This window comes from Schistocerca cancellata, chromosome 12, assembly GCF_023864275.1.
Source record: "Schistocerca cancellata isolate TAMUIC-IGC-003103 chromosome 12, iqSchCanc2.1, whole genome shotgun sequence".
Classification (NCBI taxonomy): domain Eukaryota; kingdom Metazoa; phylum Arthropoda; class Insecta; order Orthoptera; family Acrididae; genus Schistocerca; species Schistocerca cancellata.
In genome coordinates, this window is record NC_064637.1 from 103,954,336 (window position 1) to 103,968,687 (window position 14,352).

The 14,352-nt window shown below is 38.8% G+C and overlaps 1 protein-coding gene across 1 annotated transcript in view; it reads left to right on the forward strand.

Annotated features, from left to right (window-relative positions):
* The window catches only part of LOC126109592 (5'-3' exoribonuclease 1), a 196,917-nt gene that overhangs the window by 50,827 nt on the left and 131,738 nt on the right, over positions 1-14,352 (forward strand). Inside the window, exons 12-13 of the mRNA XM_049914630.1 lie at positions 1,399-1,546; positions 10,785-10,896. Coding sequence (XP_049770587.1) covers positions 1,399-1,546; positions 10,785-10,896 — 260 coding nt within the window. The remainder of the gene's footprint in view (positions 1-1,398; positions 1,547-10,784; positions 10,897-14,352) is intronic.

The window sequence follows — 14,352 nt, forward strand, 5'->3', positions numbered from 1 at the left end:
CTTCCATCAATCTCACAACCTATTAGTCAGAAAGTGATAGAACTTGCAAGCTTTGTAAACAAGCTCTTAAATAACAAAGTTAGAAAAAGGAGAACTATAAATCAGCCGCATAAAGACATCAAAGTATCTTTGATAAGGATAAAATCTTAAGTAATGAATCAAAATTTGTCCCAAGGCTGGGACTTGAACCTGGGTCTGCTGCTTGCTAGTCAGATATGGTAACCACTACACCTCCGTGGCATTGTGGCTCACACAGCTGCACGGATTATACTAGTCCAATGCCCTCCCTAACACAAACCTCAATTCATGCCTTCCCCATTATGTACAAAGCTGGGATGCTGTTCCAGTATTGGAGAACCACAGCAATACTGACAAAGTAAGAAGGGGGAAAATGGGCTGAAGACATGAATTGAGGTTTTTGTTAAGGAGGGCACTGGACTAGGGTTGTCCATGCAGCTGTGTGAGCCACATTGCCATGGTGGTGTAGTGGATAGCACATCTGCTTAGTAAGCAGGAGACCTGGGTTCCAGTCCTGCCCTTGGCACAAATTTTAATTCATTTCTTCGGCTTCTATCTGTATCAAAGATAATGTTGAGACTCGTATGTTTTCAGAAAAGTGTAATGCCGTCAGATCAAGAAATCAAAGTACTTCAATTTGAGAGAAATTTTGTTATGTCAAAATTTATTGAACGGTTTGAGTGCTACATGGGGCAAAATTAGTTAAGCAAACAACATACAACTTATAGAATGTGCACAGTGTAAACTGTTAAACTACCTTGCCAAGGCTCGCAGCTCCACAACAATCATCCAGTGAATTAAATTGCTTTGATCAAAATGTTTTAAATGTTTTTGTGCCATTTTAGCACCCTTCAGATAATAGACTCGTACTCACTAAGTAGTAAAATTGTAAACATATAGTGTCGTAAGAATTGAACTGTCAAGCTACTGTCAACCCATAATTGACACATTATTTTGAATATGTTTGTTATTTACCTTCTTGTCAAAACAGTGACAGTTATAAGACAGTTTCCTAACTACATAATATAGCTCTCTCACCAATCTAGATGTATTTGACAGTGGTAATAAATGCTGAAACAGCATGTCATGAATAAAGATTAGTTACTATAAGCAGCTAATCTGGTGCATAATAGTGTCATTTTCTTTGATCATTTAACAATTCCACAAGAAAAATTCATACAAAATCTGATGGTATCTAGTGGAGATAGTCTTTAAAACTAGACCACTTGACATGAGATCGCCTTTTATTTGTAATGAAGTATGTAAAGCAACATTAAGAAACAGATGGATATCTACATCATGAGACTTCCAAACAACTGTAATTAAATCTGTCACACTCTCACTATTATCCAATGTGAGCTGTTTGTTCCTTCCTTCCAGCAAGAACCTTCTGCCTGAGCCTTACCAGCATCTCATGGAAGACAAAGACTCTCCACTCATCTCTTTCTACCCGACAGACTTCAAGACAGACCTAAATGGGAAAAAGCAGCAGTGGGAAGCTGTCGTCCTGATACCGTTCATAAATGAGGCAAGTAGTAGGCCACTGCATCTAACAGGAGTAATTTACTGTGTTGTGTTAGGCAGAGTGCCACCGTGAGTCTGAACTGTACACCATCTGATCAGAAGTACCTGCACACCCAAGTGCAGTGCAGAATTGATCACTAAGGGCCGATTGTATAAAGCGTTTAACCTTAGTTTAAGACAGGAAATGAACTCAGATCAAGCTTAACCTGGAAATCTGTGTTGTATAAACAGTAATCCCAACTCATATCACCATGAAGTTGGATCATACAGGGTGTACATAAAGTCTGGGAACACTTTCAGTTATTTATTGCACAAGATCTAAACACTGACAAATGTCACACATATTACATTTTGAAGAGAAACTCTGAAAGTTTTTTTTTTTTTTTACAAACATTCGATATGCGAACCATGCGTGACCCGGCAGACGTCAATACGGTAATCGAATTCTTGCCATACCTCTCCCAGCATGGCATCGTCAACTGTGGCAGTCGCTTCCCATATTCTCTCCCAGAGCTCAGCTACATCACATGGTAGAGACGGTTCATACACCAAATCTTTAATGTGTCCCCACAGAAAAAAGTCACACAGAGTGAGATCTGGTGATCTGGGAGGCCATTTCATGAAACAGCTGTATCCTTCTGTAGCAAGGCACCTGCACTCTCCATGTTTGCGACTAGTGCTGACTATTGGCAGATTACCAAATTACGCTGTGGCAGTATACATGAAAAAAAACTTTCAGGGTTTCTCTTTAAAATGACATGTGTATGACATCTGTACAATTTTTGGTTCTTGTGCAATAAATTTATGTAGACCCTGTATTTGACTGGTGAAAATTCACCGTTCAAAGACAGATTCTGCTCTAATCGTCAGTATTTAGTATTGTGGCTTTACGAATGTCAATTTTGGTTTTAGCAGATACCAATTGAAATAATAAAAAAAGTTATTATTAACACAAAAAATGGTAAATAAGTATGTGACTATGCCACTCTCGTGCAGCTGTTGCAATTTTTTTTTTTATCTGGAAGGTTATATTAAGGAAATTAAATAGTTAATGATAAATCTCGTAACAGCTCTTGAGAGATGACTCGTAATTTATGTGATTAATTCAAAGGCGTTTTATAAACTTGTAGCAGCAGAGTAAGAAAGGAAAATTCAAAATATTTGCAGTGAACAGTTAGGTATGGGAACCAGCCAATAGCGATTCACCATCTCTTATACATTTTCTCTCTCGGCTCAAGTAGCAGTAACTGTGTGATTTGTATTAAATTTTTTAACTACCAAACACATCCCTAAACTGCTATATTTCCACATGTTTTGATAAATATTACATAAGCAAGTATTTTGAAATAAACTAACTGCATAACTCTGTTTCATTTGATAATGTTGGAAGCTGAAGAAGTGAATTAAAATTTTTACTGTGGCCGGGACTCGTACCTGGGTCTTCTTGCTTACTAGGCAGCTATGTTGAGCATAATGCCGTGGTGGTGTAATGGTCAGCATATCTGCCTAGTAAGCAAGAAGACCCAGTTTAGAGTCCTGGCCACAGCACAAATTTTAATTCACTTCTTCAGCTTCCAACTTTATCGTAGATAAATTAAAGACTTAAATGCCTCAGGGAAAATTTAATTTAAGATCTGTTTCATTTGTTTTGATGACTCAGAAGTTGCGTTGTGGACTTCAGTGCAGATCATCACATGTTGAAATCCATGTCAGTTCTTGGATTTTTTTTCCATTTGTTACTACCTTCTCCACTTTATTGGTCATAAATATAATTATAACAATAATACCATGCCATTCCATTCAGTACTATTGCATCCATACCATACACTCCATTTTCCGAGCGTTCTGGACCACTGTTGGGCAAAATTCTGTGTGCAACAACCTTTGGTGAATTACATTGTTTCCTTTCATTTACTTTACAGATATCTGAGTATTCAGATGTGGCCACTGAAGATGATGATGATGATGAGTCCAGTGAGCTCCCTACATGTTCCGTGAAAGGGTGAACCTCCTCTTGCAGTTAAATAACCAGTGATTTAAGCTTAGGTTTTGTTTGGAGAAAAGTACTGTAGAGTTGTTGGAACTAAGGCTCAGAGACTATCTGATGAAACCAAAAGAAACCAGCCACCAATTGTAATGTGCACGTTTCTATTAACTTTAAGATATTATGCCATGGGAACCTTTCAAATAGTGGTTGGTGATCCGTTTAAAGTAGACATAGCAACAGCCTGCAGAGTTGTCCATAAGGTATCAGCCTACATTGCCTCATTAAAAAATGAATTTATCAAAATGCCAATGGATGAAAATGACATTAATAACACTCAGCATAATTTTTATCAAATAGTGCAGTAGCATTTTAGGCACTGTTGACTGCACGATTATCCCCATCAAAGAGCCAGGTGCCGACAGTGCTGAGATCTTTAGAAATTGTCACAGGTGGTTTTCTTTAAATGCACAAGTCATCTTGGACGCTAAACTGTGATTTTTAAGTATCATGGCTGGGTGGCCAGGATCTGCCCATAACAGCAATACTTTTGGAAACTCGCACATACATGCTCAATTGAAAATGCGAGAAATTCCAGAAGAGATACTTCTGGGAGTCGGTGGCTATCAGTGTTGCAGGTATTTGCTGATGCCGGTACTTTGTCTAGAAATGGCGGTTGAGTGAATCTGTAAATGTGCCCACAAGAAAACCAGATTAGCATTTGAAAAAATTTTTGTAGTAATAAAAAGACACTTTTCCTTAGGACTCAAAGTGAAAGTAAATCAGTTAGAATAGTTGCAGCATTTGTCTTGCACAATATGGCTGTCAGTGCATCAGTGGAGGAGCCTGAAACTGATGACAGTGTATTTTCTGGGAGAAGAGTGTACACAGAAATTACAGTACCTGCAAAATATGAAACCAACAGATGTCATAATGCAATGATGGCGGCATTTATTGATAATGTATGTATGTAAGAAGTTAAAAAACAGAAATAAATTTACAAAGTGTCAGTTTGAAAGCCAGATTTTGTTTTCTTCTATTTTAGTTCTAGTTACTTCTTTGTCTCCTGGCTATTGATTTCTGTATCGGAACAAAAACTCCATGAATAATATTATAATCTACCTTATACACAACAAGTTCATCTCAAAACCTGAATCGGAGCATGTTAAAATGTATGTACGAGGGTTGAATGAAATGTAATGCCTCCACCTTCGTAAATTAGGTTTGGATGGGAATATTTTAATAAACCAATCGCAGAAATAATCCTTAGAGTGTGATCTTTAATTACCAATATTCACTTTTCCACATAATCATCAGACAGTTGGAGACATCTCTGCAAGTTTTCTTAAGCCGTCACGGAAGAAGTCGACACTCTGTTTCCACAACCACAGTCTCACTGGTCTCTCAGTGTCTTCATCGGAAGGATAATGATGCCCCTGCAGATCGTCTTTCATTATCAGGAACATATGGAAGTCAGATGATGCTAAATCTGGACTGTATGGAGGATGCCGTATGGTGGTGAGATTCAGTCTCCGAAGTTCTGCTGTGGTGGCACGTGAAGTGTGTGGTTTGGCATTGTCATGCTGCAAGAAAACATTTCCCTTTCCCTTTCCGACCCTTGTTAGCCGTCATTTCGAGTTCGCAGCATTGTGATGTAACACTCTGAATTTGTTGTTAACAGAATCTTCCGTTGGTTCTTGGTAGAACAACATTATAATAAATGAAAAGCACCAGTTTGCTTTTGTTCTGCAATATTACTTTTATGGTGTTAACCGGTCTTCAGACATTTACTGAGTATTGTCACCAAAGAAGTTACAATGTTTGCAACAACATTGGAAGAAAAGTAACACATTGAGACTGAAGTAGAAACATACAGTGAGTAACATCTTTGACGATGTGGTGGTAATGCAAAGAAAAAGTAAAAATTGAACAGTAAATAAATAACAATGGAGTAGACAGGAAAACCTTTAACACAGAATAGGAACAGCATGCCTACATAACAGTTTCTATTAATAAACAAAACTAATAAAATTAGTACTAGACAAGGCTACATCAAGCAGTATGAAACGTGGAGAGTGATACACAAACCAATTAAAAGAAGAGACAGTTATCAATGTAAATACAGAATACATAAGGAACTTAAGCATTATCAGTAAGATAAACAGAACTAAATAAATGCAGGAAAATGGAGGCATTTGAGGGAACATACAGTAAATGCAATCTTTGAGTGTGTGATGGTACTGCATTTTAACATTAACATTATATTCACAACAGTGGCTATGTAATAGTTTGCATTAAATAAATGAACAAAGTAAAATATGAACAATATTTGACGAGACAACCAAAAGAGATGTCAAACATGGACAGTAATACAAGTACCAGTTAAAAGAAAGCCTTAACTATTGAAACTACACTTAATAAATACAGGAAAATGGGAATATGTAGGAACAGATAGTGTGGGAAGTAATGAACAACAGAGATTATTATATGAAGTTTAGGAGAGGGGAAGTGTTGAGTAGTGTCTGCTCATTTAGGATTAGATCTGGACTGTGAACTAGATCTTCGTTAATTTCCAGGGCTTCCAGCAGGTTGAGTTTATGGCCTTTGTTTGCTAAGTGAAGTACACGGGACACTGGCTGGTAGTTGTGACCCTCACTCAGTACATGCTCAGCAAATGCGGAGTCAGAATTCTGCAACTTTCAGCTGTGTTCATGTTCAGCCAGCCTAGTTGCTATGTCTCTGCCAGACTGACCGATGTAAAATTTGTCACAATCAGAACAGGCAATTTTGTATAGCCCACTGTTGGCTAATAACTGGATCGTATCTTTGCTATTAAAAACACACTGGGCTGCCATGTTCTTAACGTAGTAGGAAAGCCTATGCGTGTAGGCTTTCAGTGCTTTGACTACAATCTGTGATACCTCACCTAGAAATGGTAGTGTACACCATTTCTTGCAGACAGTAGATGGGGAAGCAGGTGGGACATAGAGGAGGGGTATAATTTTCAGTTCTTTGCAAGATGTGGTTAATAAGAACTGGACTGTAGCAATTTTCCTCTTCGGCGGCCTCACCTCCAAGGAATGTCGCACCCTTTAGACCTACATCATCCTGCACTCATATCTTCTTGTTCATCTTCGTCGTCTGGGAGTTGGTGTCGGCTAAGATCATTCTGCTGTCTTGTGGCACGGGTGTCATCAAATATCCGCTGCCTTTCTCGACAGTAGCGCACCACATGTCCTGGTCGCCCGCAATGGAAAGATACTGGTTGGTTATCTGGGTCCTCCAGGCGTCGGTCTTTCTTGGTGCCCAAACAGGTTCCTCAAGCGGCAGTGTAGGAATGTACCTTCACCTGGGTTTCAACTTATCACCATTTTAAAGGGAAATTAAGGACGAGAGATTAGGCTCAATGTCTGTTCCACTTCCTCCCTTATGAACTCTTGAAGCGTCTCAGTTTTTTGCTTGCCGTGTAATCCACATGCCTTCTGAACTTCCTGTCTCACTATCTGATGAAGAACACTTGTGAAGTCAGTTCCTTCCACCATCACAGACACCGATACAACATTTGGAAGCCATTAAAACTTCTTGTGTGTAATTCTGTTTTGATGCATTGTCTCAATATACTGGCGCCATTTTATGAAGTCGTCTGCTGTTGAAACCTCCTTCAGGAGTAGGACTTGATACATATCCTCTGTATCGCCCTTCATGAGATGTACAACCTTATCTTCCTCCTTCATTCTAGGATCCACTATTATATACATTCTTCCATAACTTTGTTTAGAACTATGTCGAACAGAATAAGAGAGAGTCCATCACCTTGTCTCGCACCTGTTTGAATGTCGAAGGGTTCTGAGATCTCCTCCATAAGTGTTACTTTAGATTTCTTGCCATTTAGTGTTTGTTTTATGATTTCTCTCGTTTTGGGGTCTAATCCCTTCTCTTCTAAAATTTTGAATAGTGAGGGCCTGTCTATTGAATCGTATGCTGTTTTGAAACCTACAAATCTGCATACTACTAGTTTTTATCTGAGAGCTCACATTTTGAGTATGATTTTGAGGTTGAAAATTTGCTCCGGACATGATCTGTTTCTGTTGTTGTTGTTATTATTATTATTATTATTATTATTTAAATTTGATTGAACATATTAATTTGTGATTTCAATGTAAAATGACTCATTCCTCAGCATCATGATCTGTCATGCGAAATGATTCATGGAACAAGAAACTAAATATTAACTTGCATTTCCTATTAATCTTGTGAAAATTAAAGATCAATGGGTAACTTGAATTTTCTTATTGAATTCAATAATGTAATAATTGAAGTACAAATTAAGGTACTGAGTCATAAAGGCCTAAAGCACACCATCATTGATTTTGAGATTGTAGCATGTATTCATGAGCCTGACAAATGTTGACCCACGTTGTATGAGGGTGTACTGAAAAGTAATGGCTACTAATTTGTTTGAAAACTCTTAAAGCTTTTTAAATAAAACAAGCATTACTAACATTCTACACCTTTGTTCTTCATGTCTACATATTTACAGCCCTCTGCTGCTAGAGGGCTTCAAATTGTAGCATTTAACATGGCGGTGCGCAGTGTAACTATGTCATTGAATGGGAAGCAGTGTGCTGTAATAGAGTTTCTAAACACAGAAGAGTTTGTCTACATATGGAGCACTGCCTCCTTCAGCATTGCAATGCCAGGCTACATATAAAGGCTGTGAAATATACAATAATCTGATACTTTGGGTTCACAGTTATTAGTCATCCTCAATACAGTCCTGACTTGGCCCCATCTGGTTTTCATCTATTTCCAAAACCTAAAGAACACCTTTGAGGACTTCACTTTGATAGTGATGAAGCCTGTAAGTGGAGGTGAGGTTCTTTCTCCGTCAGCAAAGTCGAACATTCCATGGTGACGGTATCAACAAACTGATGTCTTGTTGCGAGAAATGTTGTCATCGCAAAGGTGATTATGTTGAGAAACAAACATGTAGGCTGAAGAATGAAAGTTTAGAATGTTAATAATGTTTAAGAGTTTTCACATAAAAAATTTGGAGGGACTACTTGCCAGCATGCCCTCGTAAATATGAACATTGACAAATAGCTGTGTTATAACTATCTTTGATGTTAACTTCCATATGGGCCCAAAACATGAAGCATAATTTTGTTGCTCTGCACTGCTAAATTGTTAGAGAGTGTTGCTAGCGTAATTTAGTGTCTGTGTGACATTCATAGTAGTACCAGGTAATTAGATTGGCAATACTGTTTGTTTTGAGTTGCTGTTGAAGATGGAGGCTATAGCTTGCAATAATGAAATGCTACAAAATAAAGGTAAAAAAAAAAGTCTAAGGGATGAAAAGTAGTGGAGAAAGGTCAGGAAGCAGAATAGGAACATTGGTGAAGACTATGTGAATACCATAAAAGGATGATCACACGGAAAGAGCAGAGAAATGGTTATCTGTGTAATCAGCGAGATAAATGTAAGGTTAAACTACCATGCCAATGTTCAAAAGGCTGACTAAACCTTTTACAGTCTGTATAATGGATGGCGAGGATTTCAGAAACTGTGGAAATGTTACAGGCCATACTACTGACCCAAAAGTTGATCTACATCTACATGGTTACTCTGCAATTCACACTTAAGTGCCTGGCAGAGGGCTCATTGAACCATTTTCATACTACTTCTCTGCCATTCCACTCTCGAATGGCGCGTGGGAAATTTCAGTTCGAGCTCTGATTTCTCTTATTTTATGATGATGATCATTTCTCCCTATGTAGGGGGTGTCAACAAAATATTTTCGCACTTGGAAGAGAAAGTTGGTGATCGAAATTTCGTAAATAGATCTCACCCAAAAGAAAACTGCCTTTGTTTCACTGACTGCCACCACAACACGTGTATGATATCAGTGACACTCTCATCCCTATTGCGCAATAACACGAAACGAGCTGCCCTTCTTTGCACTTTTTCAATGTCCTGATAACACTGTACAGTTCAGAAATTTTACAATAATGTTTTCAAAGGTTGCTAGAGTTGTTTCTGAAGTAACATATTCTTCGTAGGACACTTTGGGGGCCACTATTTTCTGCAGGTCACGCCGAGGGAGATGACAGTTTGTCATTTCCCCGTAGTTTGTAGATGCCTAGCAAAATCTAGTGCTCAAATATGTATGTGGAAGGGAAATATCAAGCTTGAAACACAACGACATTAAAGAGCTACTAGATTTTATGCCTGAAGTGGACAGTCAATTTTATCTACCCCTCAAGCAACAGAATGTGCTTAATGAAAATTATGATAATGAGGACCACGAAGTGCTGGAATAGATCATAATTATATGTGTGGTGCATTTAGTATCTGCCTTTTTTGTTTTGATTCTGGTTTCACTAATTCCAAATTTTCAAACTTTCAAAAAGACACTCTAGTCACTATTCCATATATGAAAAGTTTGTGAATTATGATTAATAATAATAATTGTAAATGTTAATTGAAATTTCATATCCTCATTATTTCTTCATAGGAAATATAGGATGTTGAAACTTGGTTAAAAAACAGTCAGCTGTATGAAAATGGTGGTTTTCCTACAAATCTGATTTTCACAAACATCTTTTTTTTCTCAAAACTTTGTCTCTTTTTTGGTCCCTTATGGTCTTAGTGTGTCTGTCATCTGTTCTTTTTAAACAGTACTGGTAATTTTCATAATTGACACTAATCTGTTGTACATATAAAAATTTACAAGTAAGAAAGAAAATAAATTTTTGTTGTTAGGAAATCTATGGCTTAGTTTCAAAAATGTTAAATTTTAATACTTCCACTGAAATGACTGAAAATATAGTGTGTGGACATAACTAAATTTAATTTATTTTCATTTGGAATTATTATGTATAAAAACTCTTATTCTAGTTGTGATTAAGACTATAATTTATACTTAGGGCAGTTTGAATATAAGGTAAATGTTGGATGTGTTGAAACTGCTGCCTAGCTCTACGTGGTGTGGTGGCTGATGGGAGTAACTAGGTAGCTCAGTTGAAGAGGGGGAGAGGGAAGGGAGTATCTGCCACTGTTCTGAGGTAGGTGAGACAGTAAGGGGCCACCAAGTTGCCATAGGGTGACGACCACAGAGCTAACTACTTTTCTGCCATATTTGCACATCAAAGTTGGCTCGACAAATACTGCATAACGTGTCAGTGGAATTTATTTTCTAGATGTTTTCATAAAGATGCTAAAGCTGTGACAATTTATCTTTTCTAATTTGCGTTCACAGGAGGAATTGCTGAAAGCGATGGCTCCCTACGAGTCTCAGCTGACGGAGGAGGAGCGGAAGAGGAACACTCCCGGCCCGATGCTAGTGTACAAGTACACAGACGACGATCTTGGTGCGTATGTATGTGAGGCGTGTGGAGCACAAGTATGGGGTGGTTCAGAATGATAGAAGAGATTTCAATCGTTTATTACAGACAAACTGCAAAAGATAGAAATACATTGCACAAGTCACTGGATAGAGAGAGGATTGAAGTTTTGACACAGCTGCACTGTTGTGTGTAGCAACATGGCAACTACACCGCAAGATAAATTATTTTGTGTGTCGGAATCTGCAAAAAGTCAATAATAATAAGTCCATAGCTCGTGGTCTAGTGGCTAGCATTGCTACCTCTTCATGATGGGGTCTTGGGTGCGATTCCTGGCCGGGTTGGGGATTTTCTCTGCCCTGGGACTGGGTGTTTGTGTTGTCCTCATCATTCATGAAAAGTGGCGAGATTGGACTGTGTTCAGATGTGTACAGGTGCTGATGACAGCACAGTTGAGCGAAAAAATGTCTGTGGAGAAAATATGATGCTGGCATAATGTTGGCTGTCCAGTAGTGTTTACAAATATTAAGTGGTTAAGTTTCTTGACACCAGGTCACTCTATTCAGTGGATTTGAACGGGTAAACGAGTAAAAGTTGTAACAATTGATGCCTATCTCCCGCCGCTGCCTAGCTCTACGTGGTGTGGTGGCTGATGGGAGTAACTAGGTTCATTCGAATGAAGATATGTCCAATCGCAACCATTTTCAAACTGTCTCTACTGTGCAAATGCAGTTTCGTTGTTGTGATCATCATGACACCTTTATAGAACCATATTTAGCATGTTTTGGTGTATGGCCACATGGAGCGCTAGTTGACACCGTCATTCACTTTGTGTTGCTCATATGTTTTTAGTGTCAACACAGTGCCAGTTACGTATTGTATTCATGCTGAGCAAAACGTATTTTGAGAATTTATTCTCATTGTCAAGTGCAGTATTTATGTATGTATTTTTTCTGATGTTACATTAACAAACAATGTGAGTGATAGTTTGCTTGTGTGTATGTTTGGTTTTCTACATAACTGATGAGGCACAGTACCTGATAACCTCAAAAAGATGAGTACAGTGCAAGAGACACAGAATAACACATATTCAGAAACTATACAAAATACTTATTTACATATTTGCACTTGACAATGAGAAAAAATTCTCGAAACGTGACATGCTATGCATGAAAAAATATGTAACTAGTGCAGTATGTCATTATTTAAATAATGAATGAAAGCTGCAGCCTTTCCAAAAACATCGATTATGATGTTTGAAATTAAAAATTCTCAAAACGCATTGTTAAGAAGGTCAAAATACATAACTAGTGCAGTATTTCATTATTTAAATAATGAATTACAGCTGCAGGTTTTTCAAAAACATCACTTATGACATTCGAAATTAAGTCAAATGTTTCCACTTGCCAAACAGTTATCAATTCCAGGTACATCAGCGGTTTTTATTGGATTATAAATCTTTATTACGTAATAAAAAAAGTCCTTGACAGGTCTTTTTATGCCTGTTATGTACATACATCATACATAAAGTACAAGGGAGTATCCTGTACGTAACTTTTACAGCTTAAAACATTATTTCCCACATTTTACATTTTCCCGCATTTTACACCGTTTTTAAGTCCCTTGAAAAGTGTAAAAGCGGGGTTTCACTGTACTACTGTGCAATCACTGCTTCATGCGTCACATCTCTTAAATTGAATCCCTTGCTCTCTAGTGCCTGGAGGAGCATTCCAGATACCACTTCCATAAGTTATCCAACCTGTTCACATCCTACTGCTGACTCGGGGCACCACTAACCAATCCCTATCTTACACACAGTGTTCCTTGTTCCTCCTTGTCCACCCCTCATAGCACCTAATCCCTGTCTAGCTGATCTTTTCAATTTGGCACATCCCAACCAAATCGAGAATGAAAACATTCCCGTAACACGGTTGTTAACCTTTGCACCAAAACCATTGACTCCACAGAAGCTTTAGTCCTATCCAAAGGCCTCGCCTTTAGCTCTACACCCAAATTTAACCATGCTGGATTTGTCAAAGACCTCTCCTTCTCCTGATCCCTGCAGTGGAAGCACTCCTTTGCCACCGATCCCTTCTACCAAAATCAACCTAATGCTAACAGTGAACTCTGCCACTCCCAGTTCACGCTACCATCCAGCTGTGTCTTTTTCCCATCCCACTTAACCAACTGCGGTCACCTTCCAGGATTTCCTTACCTCCAACTTAGCCCCACCATCCTTCCCCACGTCCCTTCCTCAGAAAACCAACTTTTCACCAGAAGACAGAATAGCCATACGCAACCTCAAAACAAATCCTGACATAATCATCCTACCAGCAAACAAAGGTTCCACCACTGTTGTTATGAGTGGCGATGATTACCTGGCGGAAGGCCTCCGCTAATTATCTTACTCCTTCATGTGTAGACTCTGCCAGAGTGATCCCGTCCCAGAAGTCCACCACAACCTCCAATCTCTACTTAAAGCCTTAGACCCTTCCCAGAACCTCTCCCCTGAATCAATTTCCCTACTTACCCCTCTGACACTCCACCTACCCACATTCTACATGCTCCCCAGAATCCACAAACCCAACAATCCTGGATGCCACATTGTGGCTGGTTATTGTACCACCACTGAAGGAATTTCAGCCCTCATTGACCAACACATCCAACCAATTGCCTATAATCTAGCTTCCCATGTCAACCATTCCTTCACCGACTGCCCGTCATCCCCACCTCTTTATCTCCTGGATACCCATTCGTCACTGTTGATACCACTTTTGTACTTACCAACATTCCTCATGCCTTTCGTTTTCCTGCCATTGAACGCTACCTTTCCCAAAGTTCTTCAAACTCCAAACCCACTACCTCATTCCTCATGTTGTTGTTGTTGTTGTTGTTGTTGTTGTGGTCTTCAGTCCTGAGACTGGTTTGATGCAGCTCTCCATGCTACTCTATCCTGTGCAAGCTTCTTCATCTCCCAGTACCTACTGCAACCTACATCCTTCTGAATCTGCTTAGTGTATTCATCTCTTGGTCTCCCCCTACGATTTTTACCCTCCACGCTGCCCTCCAATACTAAATTGGTGATCCCTTGATGCCTCAGAACATGTCCTACCAACCGATCCCTTCTTCTGGTCAAGTTGTGCCACAAACTCCTCTTCTCCCCAATCCTATTCAATACCTCCTCATTAGTTACGTGATCTATCCATCTAATCTTCAGCATTCTTCTGTAGCACCACATTTCAAAAGCTTCTATTCTCTTCTTGTCCAAACTATTTACCGTCCATGTTTCACTTCCATACATGGCTACACTCCATACAAATACTTTCAGAAATGACTTCCTGTCACTTAAATCTATACTCGATGTTAACAAATTTCTCTTCCTCAGAAACGCTTTCCTTGCCATTGCCAGTCTGCATTTTATATCCTCTCTACTTCGACCATCATCAGTTATTTTGCTCCCCAAATAGCAAAACTCCTTTACTA